Source organism: Diadema antillarum, unplaced genomic scaffold (assembly GCF_040938485.1).
Source record: "Diadema antillarum isolate AM-2024a unplaced genomic scaffold, OU_Dant_1.0 seq00000927_RagTag, whole genome shotgun sequence".
Classification (NCBI taxonomy): domain Eukaryota; kingdom Metazoa; phylum Echinodermata; class Echinoidea; order Diadematoida; family Diadematidae; genus Diadema; species Diadema antillarum.
In genome coordinates this window covers 1,222,378-1,238,819 of record NW_027271778.1, presented here as the reverse complement: position 1 = coordinate 1,238,819, position 16,442 = coordinate 1,222,378, and the positions used below count along the sequence as shown (strand labels likewise).

Here is a 16,442-nt window from a genome sequence, read left to right as displayed (position 1 = left end):
ATTCTCTTATATTCTGGTCTCCATAAACACTTATATTGTTGAAATATTTTTCAAGATCTTTAACATCCCTCAAGTATAATTTTAATGAAATAAAGACATCAGAGGTGGATTACCAATGTATCAAACTGATTAAATTGCAATAAGCTCTTTAGGGTCTTGATTAACTTCCTTATAATCTTATGGCTAAGGAGTACCATAAAATTAGTATAATATCAAAAGTTCTGTGGAATGAATGAGCAGATGATTCAAATGCTTTCATTGGAGATGGCACTGTTTGAATCATCCCATAGAATTCATGGTTTTCATCTTTAGCATCAGAAGAGATTGTATATGAGATGTAACACTTTGCTCATAGCTCTTTCTGATCTATTTCACGACCATCCAGGTACTAGATCCTGCCAAGAGCAATGTTCAAGTGGGACAGGAATCTGGTGAGTATTTTGGAATAATTGCATTGTCAGTGGTCTTAGATATGAGTGGTCATCAGTGTCAAAACAGAAGGCATTAACTCCACAGATCGCATGACACTACAGCCCTTTTGGTTCTCAACTAACGAAGATCTGTTCTGTTGCCATCCAGTCCAGTAGGCCTAAAGGAGGCTCTCAATTCATATGTGACCCGCTACAACAAAAGGATCCTACAGTTGCTGACGGGTGAGCCGAGAAAATCGAGTTTGAAGTCAGATCATCAAAATCGGTCAAAAAGTTTGGATTTCTGTTTTTGCGATAATTTTGTAGTCTAATGTATCTTCTATCATCTGCCGAAATCTCGAAGCTAAATGATCAAAGGAAAGGCAAGAAAATCGCGTTTTTCTGAGCCATGATTTTCTGACTTTCAACGGAACAGAAACGTGTCCGAAGATTTGGATTTAGCGCTGCAGCTAGACTCGGCCCCTAGCAACGAGGGAGTGATCTCATTGGTCAGTGCGTGGCATCCTTGTTACTGACTGCTGGTGCTAAGCTCGAATGAACATCGCGGAGGTTGCTAGGAGCGTACCTTCTATTGTCAAACAGTGTAAACTGTCTTGATTCCCCTTGATTATGATAGCGTTGGAAGGAAAACTTTGAAGGCGGTTTTCTCGAAACGCTGATTTCCTAAACCACTCGACATGTGCTAATAAAATCATCGATATCTCCGCAACCAAGTACTTTTATAAGTCATGTTATGTATGACATTAAAGTGGAAGAGTAAGGGAATAATGTCATGTCGTTTTCAGAAAATTGTCCTCCCCCGACTTTCAGATCCTTTTGTTGCAGCGGGTCACATATCTATTTACGCACTATTTGAGCTGACAGCAAGGCATCAAGTGGACATTTCTAGCATTGATGACATGAAATTACAAGTTTCTGACCTCTGTTATATTTTCACTTAATTCTTGTCATAAACTTGATTATGAAAAAGAGTTGCTTAGCATCACAAGAACATTGTACACAAGCAATTTTTTCCTCTGGAAGAGAGATGAAGTAATGTAGAGGTCACCAATAGTATTGAACTTTATGGTCACATAACTCTTGTTAACAGCTCTCTTTTTTTCTGTTTATTCAAAGCTGCATAATGTGATTGTGCTGATACAGTGGACTCCAGTTATAATGAAGTCTTCGGGACCGGCAATTTTCTTTCATATATCAGAATTTTGTCAGAATTGAACAAATAAACAATTTAAAACATAGAACAGATAATGTTGTGGCCTGAATTTTAACTTTGTTGTACCTGAAATTTCGTTGTTCGTTGTAACGGGAGTGCCCTGTACGTATAATATCCCCCAGAAGGAGCAGTTTCATATTCTCAGACTATACCCTATTGCCTATACCACTTTACCCCCATACTACATCGGCCCTCTCTAGTAGCTTTAAAGGACTATAGATTGCACTAAAATCAGGTAATGTGTTCTTCTGATATGAATACTCTTCTGTTCAGACAATGAAGATGATGATGAAGGTGAGGATGATGAGGAGGACGATGGGGAGGAGCCCTTCACTAAGGTCAAGACCAAGAACTCACTGACAAACGGACACAAACAGGTACATACCCTTCCAGTACGCTCCCATGCTTTAACAATTTGTATGAAATTATTGCTCTTTGCTGGCTTCCACACAAACAATGTGTGGTAATTTTAAAGTCACATATGGACTTAAATTGTGAAATTAGAATTAAAGTTAAACTGTAATTCCTCATAATTTTTCTAGTGCTTTTCAAAGAGACATAAGCAAACAGAATGAAGGCTGCTAGGATTCTCTGTGTAAAAAATGTAAAAGTTCATGTGATGCAAAAGTATCACACATCCCTCGAGCTACAGTAGCATCCAGAGTGCTAATCATTCAGTCTTACACACATTTCTTGTGTATCTCCTACTTACTTAGAATATGGAAGCACTATGCGAGATAAATTATAAACGAGACATGAAAACTCGTCACATTGAGGACGAGTTAGGTGATACGCTTGTGGTCATCAGATGACAGTCATCTGTGATCGACAAAGAAAAGAATGTGATATAGGCACCTTGAAGTTATATTGAGCGTACATGCGAAACCGTTTCTGTAACCACTCGGCCACGGGTCATCCACGGAAATGGTAAGACAAAAAAAACAAAACAATGTATAGATATAACAGGGGGAAAGTCAATGCCCACTCAACCAACGTGGCCGTGTGAACATCTATTGCATTGCTAGACGGAAAAGCGGCCTTGTAACGACTGAGGTCACTATGCCATTTCTGGCAATTTGGGAAAAATACGTCCCGCAGACATAAAACCTATAATCGGCTGGTTTTTATACCTTGCCTTTAATCACAATTTTCAGTGTAATGACGTCATCAAATTACAAAACAATGACATCGTCTTGAAAGACAATTGTTCAAAGTACAACACCTCAGTCGTCGTCATTACATACTATGATCGGTTTGACAAAGTCAACCTGCAAAATTGTGCTGCAGTCGAAGCAATGTGGTCTCCAACACACAAAAAAGAGGGATATGGCGTGTGTGTGTGTGTCTGTGTGTGTGTATAGGTGCGTTTATATACGTACGTGATTTCTACATGGACGAATATGTAATACAAAATTGAAGAAAAAAAAGTAAAATAGCTAAGTATTTTGTTTCGTGATCTTGTGGGGTTCCAACCCGCAACCTTACGTCTCTGAGACGTCGCCTTTAGCCACTCGGCCATACGTCTCGACGAGAAAATATGGGGAACGTAAACTTATGTATGTGAAAGATACATGAGGAATCGTTTTGTCCACATTCCATTCTCATTTTCAGTTTTAAACTGCAAAATTGTCAATCTGATGAGGAGATTTCAAAGAATAAAATGCATGATTACTGCAGCTTATTGTCTCAGCTACAACATACTAAAGTTTCAGAGGAAATGAAGAAAAATCAGCTGAGATAGAGGTGCTTAAACGTTGTCAAGTCAATGCATGGTTTTAAAAAAAAATCACCTCCCATAGACATAACACGTAAACTTGTCCGATTTTGTGTCTTTACTTTTATCACAATTTAAAGTATGATGACGTCATCAAACTAGAAAACATCGATATGGATTTGAAAGACAGTTGTTTAATATATTAATCGTACGTTGTCAGTTTGCTATTGACATGACGATCAATCACACGAATATGACTCAGCTATTAATACCTGTATGAAATTATTATAGGCATGGTTATCAAATTCCCTTAAAATTTCCTTATTATTGCTTTATTTTTACACACATTTAAGCTATCTCTTTAAACTCGTCACAGTTTAATGAGAATCATAAACATCATACATTAGTACCATATTCAGTTCCATAGCTGATCGCGTTTGCTAATTAATTAAGATTTATTGTCTAGAATGTGCCATATGGCCAACCTGTATACACACGTGGACACACAAACACAATGCTAAATGTATGTATCAAACCTCTGTAACACAACTTTGAACTAACTGTAGAAAGTATCGCTGCACTTATCATACATACTTTTTATCATTATCTGAAACTCCACAAAAACCACTAATTGACAAATAATCATCAATACAGAAGACTGACTTAAAGGAACAATTCAAATACCTTTTTTTACAATGTATAGCTTCTTACATGTATAAAATCAGCACAAAGTAACCACGACTACATTGTGTTACTGAATTGATATGAACAAATTTCATTTTGTAACAATATACCATGATCAGCTTGAAAAGCCCAGCCTGCAATATTTTGCAGCAGTCGAAGCAATGCAGTCTCCAACGATAAACAAAGGGATACTGTGTGAGTGTGTGCGTATAGGTGTGTTTACATGCGAACGTGACTTCTACATGGACGAAGGTGTAGTACTCCATTGAAGAAAAAAAGTTAAAAAAAAAATTATTATTTTCTTTCGTGCTCTTGTGAGGTTCGAACCCGTACGTGTGCAACCTCACGTTTCTGTGACGACACCTCTAACCACTCGGCCATACGTCTCGACGAGAAAATTAGAGGAACGTAAACTTATGTACGTGAAAGATGAATCAGGAATCGTTTCGTCCGCATTCCATTCTCATTTTCAGTTTTAAATTGCAAAATTGTCAACCTGATGAGGAGATTTCAAAGAATAAAATGCATGATTACTGCAGCTTATTGTCACAGCTACAACATACTTAATTTTCAGAGGAAATGAAGCAAAATCATCTGAGATAAAGGTGCTTAAACGTTGTCAAGTCAATGTATGGTTTTTAAAAAAATCACCTCCCATAGACATAACACGTAAATTTGTCCGATTTTGCGTCTTTACCTTTAATCACAATTTAAAGTATGATGACGTCATCAAATTTCAAAACCATGACATGGACTTGAAAGGCAAATGTTCAAAGTAAAACATATCTGAATTTGGGGTGATATTAAGCTTAAACAATAGAGATACGAGTAAATGAATGTCAGAAAGAGTACCTCAAAAAAATTAATTCCACTTTTTTGATTTCAGATGATGATATGATGACGTCATGAGTTTTCTTGGCAATATTGGTACTTGAAACGTTATTTCCAATTCATATGCTTTTGTAATATGCAATAGAAATATAGGGTCAATGGACGATTTAAAGAGCTATGGCGACATAAACAAAAACATGTTTTTTCACTATATTTGCAGAAAGACGCGCGCGCGGAATTTCAACTTTGACGCCAGTGCATTCCTTTGTTATAGGTCAAAATCGATCGGAAATCAATGGATATTGTTACTCAAAGTATCAGAAATCCAAATCAGTCAAAAAAATTGCATTTTCATGTTAGTTACGCCCTCTGCGCGCGAAATTGCGCGGACGGACGCGCACGCGAGAAAATGTTTGAAACGCTTAAAATTGTCTGAAACTTCGAGATTTCCCATTGGGAAGTCGTTTTGAGCCTTTTAAAATTTTGACGCGCGCAAACGCGCGCGTAATGATGACCTGGGTAACTAGCGTTAAAATGTAAGATAGAGCGTGACCTGAACTTTGCGTCCACCGAAAATGATACAGAAATGATATCTAGTTATGAAGTTATGATCGATCATGTGACAAGGTCCGAAAATCACAAAATGGCGCCTAGATGACGTCATAGATATGTTACTGTCATGAAAACCTTATTGTGGCTAGATATTGTTGTGAGACATGTTGACTGAAAATGTCATGTTATTCCGTAATGTCATTGTTGAGATATTGACGACACAAAATGTGGCAGAAAGAAAGAAGAATAAAAAAAAAGAGAAATTTTGGCAATCACAATAGGTGATACGCTGATAGCGTATCACCTAACAAGAAAGAACAAATAGTTTGTGTAGAGAATGAAGAGGCTTGCATACAGTAGTTTGACAAAGCAGAGATAAATTACTCAATTTAATATCACCCAAGAGCTCTGGCCCTTATGTGTGTAAACTTTTAAATGTGTTCTCTCATGTTTGTGTAGCATGATGGCGAATCTGATGAATCCGAGGAAGATGATGATGACGATGACGATGAGGAGGACGATGAGGACCACGATCCTGCCATGAAGGAGAAGATTAAGGCGGCTTTGGGCGACGCTGCCGCAGAGTCTGGGTCCGAGGTAAGCTGGCGTCAATGCAGTCAAGACATCCGAGCAAAAACATTGAATTTAGTCCATGCAAGTGATTGATAGGTTTCCTGATTTACTGGTATGGTGTCTTTGCCGGTTGGTACAAAAAGGTGCTCATGATTGGGTACTACAGAATCCTACTAAAGTTTTATCACTAAATTGCCACATCTTGAGACGTTCACTATTTAACAGCTGATGTTGTGTGTCTACTTATCGACTCTAGTTACAGGTGAGGTGTTTGGGGTACTGACAGTCAAAATGTGAATTAAGTAGAAACAAAATTGATATTTGTGAGAGTTGTGTCCTCTTTGAATCATAATGTACCTGTGCGATTTTTTCAGTGCATTGTCTAGTGGAGAAATGGCACTTCAATTGCAGTGCAGTTTAATACAGTATTCCGCCCCCCCCCCCATGTAATTCAAAGGATAGTGGAACAGACTTCGAACTGGACGACGATGCCATGATGAAGACGGACAGCGCTCTCAGCCAAGCCTTCAAGGCGATGTCTGCGAGATCGAGGAAGAACAAGAAGGAGGCATCGACGATGATGCTCCACTTCAAACTCCGAGTCCTGGACCTTCTCGATATCTTCATCAAGCGGCAACAGTCAAACCCTCTCGTTCTGGTAAGGTTGCTCGGTTTGGTCTGAGAAGCTAACAAGTTTAGAGATGCAAAATGCTGAGTTTTGTTGTTGTAATGAACATCAAAGTGAGAGCTCTCCATCTAGTTTTTCTTTGCTTTTTCTCTTGACTCTCATTCTTATTTCAATCATAAATATAGAGTAAGTTTAGAGAAAGAAACAATTTATTCAGCGTATTGCTTGTGAGGATAGTATCAAAATGAATGAGGTGATGAAAAACTGTGCAGCCACCACAGGATGCCGCAGACCCACCTAGCACTTGCTTCGGGCAACTAAAACTCACTGTGAGGCAAATGAGCTGAAAGGATGCTTGCCTGTGCAAATGATGGTACCTGTGTTCAAATTGATTTTTGGCAAGTAGGAGAAATATCCTTTATAATGCTCTGCATCAATGACCAGAAAATTGACAAACTTTCACAATGTCCAGCTTCTGTCGGTGGCTTCATGCAAAGAGAATTGCCTGATGATGCTACGCAGATGATGCTGCACAGGTGGGTGAGGGTTTGATCTAACAACCCCTTTCCCTCTCTCTCTCTCTCTCTGTACACCCCAGGATCTTGTGGTGCCGTTGCTCAAGGTGGTAGACTCTTCGGCTGGTCACAAGGACAACCAGTTGTTGGCGGAGAAGGCCCTCAACATCTACCGCAACAAGTTGTGCCGCATCAAGAAGGTTTGTAGCATCACTGTAGGATGAGTCTACTCAGAGCTTTGCTGATGCAGCTAGATTTTGCAGTGACTTTTGGGACATGGGTGATATCAATAATTCATTCTTTCAGAGTACAACACTATTACTGTACTTGTGTACTTTTCATTGTACGAAAGATTGTATTTCTAGCTACTTTTCATGTTGTCAAAGATGAATTTTTAATGATTTTGTATGTTAGAGGGAGATTATTAGGGTGGTCATTTTGCAACTCAAGGAATAATGAAATTGTTCCCATAAGTTTGTCTGAAATCAAGTACTTCATTAAGATGACCAATAATTGACTGTCATTTAACCTGCTTCTTTTAATCCATTTCTAAGGCTTCAAATGATTTTGCCAATTTGTCACCTTGTTCAAGATAGGTCTAACCTTGAAGTGATTAGTTGTGTCAAATCATAGCAAAAGCAGATACATGTAATCTTCGATTTGCTATGAAACAGACTGATTAATGTTTTTTTTTTATTTTTCACTTTTTCTGCAGTACCCCCACAATCTGTCTGACCGCAAAGACGCAATTCATGAAACCATCAAAGAGCTTTTGCAAATCGCTCAGAAAGGTGAGTTTTGCCTTAGTAACAGAAACTTCTGAAACCGATGTGCTCCTTCTATCATTTTCTGAATGCATACCATGCTTGGTGCATTTCTTTACAGATGCATACCTGCCAACTGTTCAGTTTTAATTTGATTATTAAGATTTTTCACTGAAAGAAAGTGCATTAATTTCAGTGTGTTCTAATTTTTAGAAATATCTGTCAGTAGTAAAGTACAGTCCAACCTGTCTATAGCGGCCACCCGAGGGAGACGGGAAAAGTGTCCGTTTATAGACAGGTAGCCGTTGTAGACAGGTAATCCAACTTTGTGTGCATTGCTTACATGTACATGTATCATTGTTATATCCTTACATGTACATGTATGCCTGTATGTATGCACACAGCGTGTGTTTCATGCATTTAACCATGCCGGTATATATGAAATTGTTGCACAGTAGTATGTGTATTGTTGTGAAGAAAGCTTAATACTAGTGCTTTATTATGACTGAATGAGGGATGAATGCAGTGATCACTGAATTTTGCCCGCACGGCTACAAAGCAGAAAAACACGCTGAATTATCTGCTCGGCTGCTTCATTGGGTTTTTGGCCGCTATAGACAGGTTAAGATCTACCGCGGGAAACAAAATTTGTGGCCGCTGGCCGCGTTAAACAGGTGACCGCTATACACAGGGTCTTTAAAAGGGCTTTTCTCTCGGGGGGGGATTTTTCAGTGGCCGCTATAGACAGGTGGTCGCTAAGGCAGGTTTGACTGTATATGAAATGTATGAAAGTTCAGATTTTTAAATAATTTTTCTTTGTTGAGATTTTTTAAGTCTCAGGGTTGGCAGGTATGCAGATGTGCAATTACTGAAGAAAAAGTACTTTGCTTACTTGGGGAACAAGGATGGTGGTTGGCAGTGGCCATTCTGTGATGACCATGATATTCTATTTGTCTAACAACTGGGGAATGGTAAATTCGCTTGATAAAGTAATGGTACATTCATAGAGGGGAAAGTTGACTTTCAGTTAAATCTGCATTGAAAACTGTTTCATTGTTTTTGATTGGGTAGAGTGTCAGTAATGAACAGGTATAAAGCGAGAGGGAATGTTCTTACAGCGAATTTCTTTGTCAGGATTGAACATTCATAGTATTTCAAATCAAATAAGATGTATTTAAAGGACAAGTTCACCCTCATAAACATAAGGATTGAGAGAATGTAGCAATATCAGTAGAACACATCATTGAAAGTTTGAGGAAAATCGGACAATCCGTTCAAAAGTTATGAATTTTTGAAGTTTTTGTGCAGTAACCGCTGGATGAGAAGACTACTGCAGTGTATGAATAACTTAGATGTCACATGCGTACAACAATATAAGGAAAATATAAAGGGATTTTCACAAAATTTCATCTTTTGAAAAAAGTACACATTCCCTTGACTCGTTACCGACATATGTTATGGGTAATATTATTCCCCCTGCCCTTAGAAAGAGGCAAGTCAAGTGCTCTTTTATTATGCGAAAAAAGTGAAAATATGTTGAATTTTCTTTACATTTTCTTTATAATGTTGTACGCATATGACTCATAAGCTATAGTAGTCTCCTCATCCAGCTGTGCCAACACAAACATTTTAAAAATTCATAACTTTTGCATCGATTGTCCAATTTTCCTCAAACTTTCACTGATGTGTTCTACTAATATTGCTGCATTCTCTCAATCCTTATGTTTATGAAGGTGAACTTGTCCTTTAAGCAATCATTCTGTTTTTATTTCCATCCCAGCTCACTCCGTCACAATCGTCTCCCTGGTTTCCAGTGGCTGCCTCTTCTTGGTGAGTCTAGTCAGCTGACAGTTTCAAAACTCTTCTCAAGTTGCCAAGATTCAAGGTTAACAATTAAAGATTCTTGTTTCACTGGAGTTGGTATAAGGGCAACTAAAAAAAAATTGTCTAAGAAATGCACAACATGTTTGAATTTATTGAGAAACTGTGACTTGAAGATCCTGTAGGATGAGGTTGGAAAATCAAGACCAGAGATATGTTAAACTCAGTTCTGACTCACATCAATATTTGATTAATGCAATGTGACAATTGATGATTTCTTGTCTATTTTACGCTGTCAAAAGATCACTTCTTTGATATTACAGAATATCCAGAAATTGAGTGTGTAAGGTGTACAGCCACGTCATGTTTGTTTATTTTTGTTTGTTTGTTGTTGTTTTTTTCAGATGAGAGTACTGCGGGGTAATGAGGTCAACACCGACCCTTCACCTCTGAAGACTAGAGGTCAGAGGTTAAAGGAGGGGAAGAAGAAGAAGGGCAGTAAGAAGGAGGAGAAAGAGGAGGAGGAGGGGGAGAAAGAGGAGAGTCCAGGCAGTGAAGAGCCAACGATGGGACTGATTGATGTGGGGAGAATCACAGGTCTTTACTCAGAGGCATTGGAGGACTTCACCATGCATAGGTTGGTAAAGCTTTGACATCAATCAGCTCAGCAAAAGTACTGGGATAGCAAGACTCGCTGTCATTCATTTATCTGTGTAGTACGATGTGTCGGGTTGATAACCATGTGCAATTTACTCCATATAAATCACCTCAGGGGAACCACACAGGCAGGGATTCCCCAAAGTAGATTAAATGTGACCCGCTACAACAAAAGGATCCTAAAGTCGCTGACGGGCGAGCCAAGCATGGCCCAGAAAAATGCTATTTTCAGGCCTTTCCTTTGATCATTTAGCTTCGAAATTTCGGCAGATGATAGAAGATACATTAGACTACAAAATTATGTTAAAAACAGAAATCCTAACGTTGTGACAGATTTTGGTGATCTGACTTCAAACTCGATTTTCTCGGCTTACCCGTCAGCGACTTTAGGATCCTTTTGTTGTAGCGGGTCACAAATATAGTCCCTGGATTATAGAAATTTCTAGTGCATAAATGCATGTGACACGTTGCATACGCTAACAGATAATCTGACAGTGGACAAGCTGATGCCAGCATATGCAGGATGCCTATTTAGCACTTTTTCACTACATGATAAAATGTAAATCGTGAATTTGATGTAGAGTGCATTTATGAATTTGTTCCTAAGGGTCTAAATCATTTGCTTCTGTGCAGTGCATTAGAGGTGAACAGAAGAGATAATTGCACAAACACAACACTCACCTAGTGTTCCTGCAATCCTGAAAGAAAGAGTCAGTGCATTGTTTTTATGTTAACCCACTGAGGACGGGCTGATTTTGCTACAACACGCATTTCCCATAGACCCTTGCCCGAGTGTATTCGGGACTCGTCCTCGACGGGTTAAATGGAGAAAAACCTGTTTCCTGCCCATGTCCATTTCCAGTATTCTGCCATCGCAGGTCAGACCAAAGGTCTGCTCCGGGCCGGTATGTCAATGACCGGTCTGGCGTTCCCACTGCGGACATCAAACCTCTCTGTACAGCTACTGTGTTGACCTGACCATGTGGTCTACACTGATAACGTACAGAGACATGTCACTGCCATGTTACCAAACATTCAGCAAGGAACATGTAGCTCTTTTATTTCCATTGTGAATGATTAGCCGACAGCAACTTAGGAAGAAGGAAGATCAATAAGATGGAGACATTTTTTAAAATTTTATTTGTAGCATCCTGGCTTCACTGAAGAGTTGTAATTTATGAAAATATTTTTACTGTCTGTACTCTGGAACTAACGAGGTGCAGCACCAGTTATGTAGTTATTTGAAATCACAAAAAATATGTCATTCATTTGGTTGTGTCATCTTTTATTCAGTCTTGCACCTCTTTTCCCCACACAATTCTATCATCTCAGTTCATGTTCATGCCCTGATTTCTCAGGTAGTAACTACTTGTATCTTTATCCTATTTTCTTCATATTACAGGGCTACATGTCTACACCCCAATCTCTTCACAGACTTGATCGACAGATTTCCAGTAAGTATTTGTGTATGAGATAGTTGCTTGTCACTATTTGCAAGTAACAGAAATATGAAATAGTGATAGAGGAGTGTGATAGAGAGACTAAGGTTTTGGTCAGTAGAAATCACTATGGGTTATTATGAAGAACTAGAAGCTAACTATGAAGTAATCTATGGTGAGACATGTGTAAAAGCTATTATTTTTCAATGGCAAGGGGTAATTTTTTGTGAATCACTGTTGGACCGCAAATTTATTCATTTATTCAGTCGCCAGAAACAAGTTAAGCCATTTCCTTTGTTGAGCACATGAATTTGATTGCAATTGTGATTAGCGAGTGTAGGCTTACATGAATGTGAAGATGTGTGTGCTGCCCTCGTAGTTTTCTGGTATCTCAGTTACATGTCTGCTGTTTCATTTGAGTCAGGCACTTGTTTTCCCTGTATCTCCATCAGATACAGATATGTTAGTCCTACTTACTTTATTCCTGTTTGATATTTCTGTCCAGTGTCTTGTGCGTCTCCTATGATTGCCTATCTATCTGTCTGTCTGTCTGTCTGTCTGTCTGTATGTCTGTCACTCGCTATCTCTCCCTCAGTCTGTCTCTGTGTTTGCATTATTATTGTTACAATTTCTGTGTTTTTCTTCCACCTTTTTTATCATTCTGCAGGCCTTGTCATGGCACCTTTCAGATGCACTCACAACATCTGTCCAGAATGGAGTTCAGCTGTATAGGAGGGTGAGGACAGAATGCACATCAGTTGCACCTTCATAAAGCAGCTGACTTCCCTGCCTCCCAGTAGATTCTTGTACACTTCCATTTAATATCACTGAGACAGTGGGAACCTGTAAAGTCCTTCCCCCCCCCCCCCCAAAAAAAAAAAAAAAAAAAAGGAAAGAAGAAACAAATTGTGTTTTTACAACTGATGTTTCGGAAAGAAAAGAAGTGTTATCTATCAGTTATGGTGTAAAGGGCAGGTACCTTTTGTCTGTGATGTAATTCTAGCGTACACCATAAGATATACAGAATGTGGCAGCATTTAGTTGGGAAAAAATGAAATTGTAATGGCAGCGCATGGAGACTCAGAGCCATTTTGGGATGAGATCTAAATGCTCAGACACCTTGACAGGAGACAACACATTATTAAATGTCTTTCTTACTCTTGGATATTTTGTCTCCTTTTTTCATACACATGGAAACAAAGGATATCTTATTTGTCAGTACATCAAATAGACACTTCAGTGTTATTGTTCTCTGTGAAATAATTATTTTTGTATTTCTGGTGTGGTTATATTTATCTCTGTCTCAACCTTTCTGAATTCAATCATGCTTTTTTTTTCTTCTTAATTCCTGCAGACACAGGCATGCCGGATGCTGTCCCTCTTACTGAGCAAGAGACCCTATGCTGTGAGTATTTTAATCTTACAAGCCTTCATGAGTTTTATTTCTGTTCCATCACAAATTTTTATGCCATGTTAAGATCAATTCTTCTGTAGTTGCAGACTGTATGCATCTCACTCTCGAATTGAGCATCCATAAGCATCCTCTGTATCTTAAATATCATCATGCTGGTTAGACACACTAGTGGAGGTAGATAGAATTCCCAGAGAAATGCTGGGATTTGCCAGAGAAGAGGAGTCTTATTAACATGAGAGAATGATAAGTTTTAATTTATGTCTGTGAAGGGCAATTTATCAGTCAATTGCAATTAAAAAAAACTAGACTCAAGAGTCATTAATTTGACTGAGAGTTGTGAGTTCACAGTCTTGCAAGATGTCTCGTGCCAGTGGCATTCCCCTTGCCAATACGTAGAGGTGACTCTGTGTGTATTTTTTCATCTCTGATTTCCAGGGCAACCTTGCTACCTGGCCAAAGGTCAGTGAGCACATCCTGTCTGTCTTGACCCTCATCCTGCAAGGCATGCTGGGAGAAGGGTCAGAGTTCAAGGCAAAGTCTGTGGTTCAACTCTTGCACACTGTACAACAATGTGCCTCACTTGGACACCACATCTCAAAGGTAATGATGGTGGTGAATGAATAACTATTTTCCTGTACATCTTCACAGGTGTTTACAGTGAAAGCTAGCGTAAATGTTTGTGTATACAATGTACAATTCAGGACATTAATAAATGTTGTAAAGAAAATGACTCTATTCCCTGTCTCTTGACAATGGTGTAAAATGTGAAAAGTCGTGTATTTCAGGATATTGCCAAACATGGTAAATGTAAAGAAAATGTGTAGAAATGGTTTACATGTACAATTTTCAGGGCATTGGTAAACATTGTAAAAAAAAAATGCAGAAAATATTACACATAAAATTCTGTCTTGCAGTGAGTTAATGATGCACTTGTTTGTTGGTTTATATTCTATGTGATTAACTCCTTAGAGCACATTTACAGTAGCTTGTAAAATTAGGTGGTCATCTGGTCAGGTATTGTGTTGATTGACTGGAGCTTGGACATTGCTCCATCACCTCGCAGGTCAGACCAAAGGTCTGCTCCGGGCCAGTATGTCAATGACCGGTCTGGCGTTCCCACTGCGGACATCAAACCTCTCTGTACAGCTACTGTGTTGACCTGACCATGTGGTCTGCACTGATAACGTACAGAGACATGTCACTGCCGTGTAACCAAATATGAATACCCTGCACTGATAAATCATCAAATGACACCTGTGCAGAGTAGTAAGGGCAAACAGAAGAGAGAAAAAAAAAGAAGCCTTTTTGCAGGATATGACAGTTGAAATTATGTTATTGTAGTTATTGGATTTAGCTATGTTGGGCAAAGATTGTTTTTGTCGTTCAGCTTCTCCTTATTGTTGTGTAGCAAGAGTGGTAGAAGTGGTGGTGGTGATGGTAGTAGTAGTAGTAGTAGCAGTAGCAGCTTTATCGCAAATAAGGTCACAATGAACAGACCAGAAAGTTTGCAGTTAAAATCCTCTCAAATGTGGTAAAGGGGAACCTCGTTATAACCTAAGGACCTAAAAACTGACTATTACCGTGTTATATCAGGTTTATTTCTGAATCAGTGTACAAAAACCAAGAAATATTTCCAGCTGGGAATTGTGCAGTTACCTTGTGTTGTTTTTTTTTTTAATCTGATGGCTGTATAAATAGGCTCCACCACACAAGATTCAGTGGAAGTGTTTCTAAGTGAATGCTCTTCTCTCCTGTTTTGGAGAATGTATTCTGATACCAGAGAGCATTGCAAAAGAGATTTTCACTGGAAACATAAGATGTATCCATGTACATGATCTCAAATCCATCCAGACATCAGATTTCACGAGCATCTCGGCCGTCTTGGAGACCCTCAAGGAGAGACAAGAGGTGAAGAGGTCAGGAGAACTCCGGTCAGCCCTGGCCGCAGCAGTATCGGCCATCTCCAACAGGTTAGTGGTCAGCTGTCGGAGTAGGTGCTTGTCACATCTCACTATAGCACTACTTTAAGATGTGCACTGTATTATCACCCTATTTTTTCCCTGCTTACCTGTGATGAGCTGGGTGCTGTTCGTGATTTATTGCAGATACAGTGATTTTTTTTTTTAGCTCACCTGAGCCAAAGACACATGTTTGTAGGGCCCCGGGAGACTTCTTGTTTATTTTATGCCCCGTATCCTTCAGTGACATTGACAGGCGGTGTGCACCAATATTGAATATGTCCTGAACCTCAGAGGACGAAGATCCCTGTTATTGTTGTTCTAGTTTGGCTTTTACGGTTCTTCACCAAGTGTTTTCATATCTCAAACCAAATTTGATCGATTCTGAAGGACTTAGGAAGTTTATCTGATGTAGAGAGCCAGGCGTTTTAAACTTTTGATTCTCCTACCTGTTTCTTTGTTCATCAGACAGCAACAGAGCCTCTGAAAATTCAATTCTGCCACATTGAGATATTCAAGTAATATGTATGCAAGATGAACCATCCACTGCTATTTGAGACAATTAAAAAAAATATGGAGATCATCTTGCTTTGCATTTCCTATTTGATCATTAATGTTCAAACAGGAGTTATTTTGATGATGCAGTCGAATATAATCTGAGTAGCAACTATTGACAATTCTGTTAGAATTCATTTTCTAACACCACCTCATGAGTTAATTGTTTCATATCCAATTTTCGTTCCATCACACGCAGTTCTGAGACCACAAGGAAGGGGAAGAAGAGGAGGAAAAAGTCCAGGAAGAGGCGACGAAGCCTCTCTACCTCATCACAATCATAGATCAAAGACTAGCTCCTTGATGCAAGATAGCAGTAGTAATAATAACTCTATATTCCAAATATTTTAGCCTTAATTTTATTGCAAGATCAGAGACAAAGATATTTATAGGTGTCTTATTGATATCTTAGTGAAAGTTAAAGTCTACATGATGGATTGCAACTTTTTTATGTCATCAGTAAAATGAGTGAAATGTGTCAGTGAAAATGTGAATGATATTGGCTAATAAAAAGTAAGGGTGGATTTTATATTCATTACTCTTCCAACATTGCATATTCTTGGTACCTCAATAAAGCTGTTATTAGTCATATATATATATATATATATATAATGCAGCTCATAATCCTATAACTCCCTTTTGTCACCTCTTCCAATAATTTTTCTCAAAGGACACATGTGTACCAAAGATAAA

At 38.7% G+C, this 16,442-nt stretch overlaps 1 protein-coding gene across 1 annotated transcript in view; it reads left to right on the top strand.

Annotated features, from left to right (window-relative positions):
- Positions 1–16,117, top strand: part of LOC139741396 (myb-binding protein 1A-like protein) — a 43,071-nt gene extending 26,954 nt beyond the window's left edge. The window contains exons 20-33 of the mRNA XM_071651978.1: positions 386–431; positions 1,918–2,021; positions 5,885–6,022; positions 6,456–6,656; positions 7,225–7,341; positions 7,857–7,932; positions 9,686–9,735; positions 10,131–10,363; positions 11,786–11,837; positions 12,490–12,558; positions 13,177–13,227; positions 13,672–13,836; positions 15,088–15,206; positions 15,949–16,117. Of these exons, the coding sequence (XP_071508079.1) occupies positions 386–431; positions 1,918–2,021; positions 5,885–6,022; positions 6,456–6,656; positions 7,225–7,341; positions 7,857–7,932; positions 9,686–9,735; positions 10,131–10,363; positions 11,786–11,837; positions 12,490–12,558; positions 13,177–13,227; positions 13,672–13,836; positions 15,088–15,206; positions 15,949–16,033 (1,506 nt within the window). The 3' untranslated portion in view covers positions 16,034–16,117. The remainder of the gene's footprint in view (positions 1–385; positions 432–1,917; positions 2,022–5,884; positions 6,023–6,455; positions 6,657–7,224; positions 7,342–7,856; positions 7,933–9,685; positions 9,736–10,130; positions 10,364–11,785; positions 11,838–12,489; positions 12,559–13,176; positions 13,228–13,671; positions 13,837–15,087; positions 15,207–15,948) is intronic.
- The last annotated feature ends 325 nt before the right edge of the window (positions 16,118–16,442 follow it).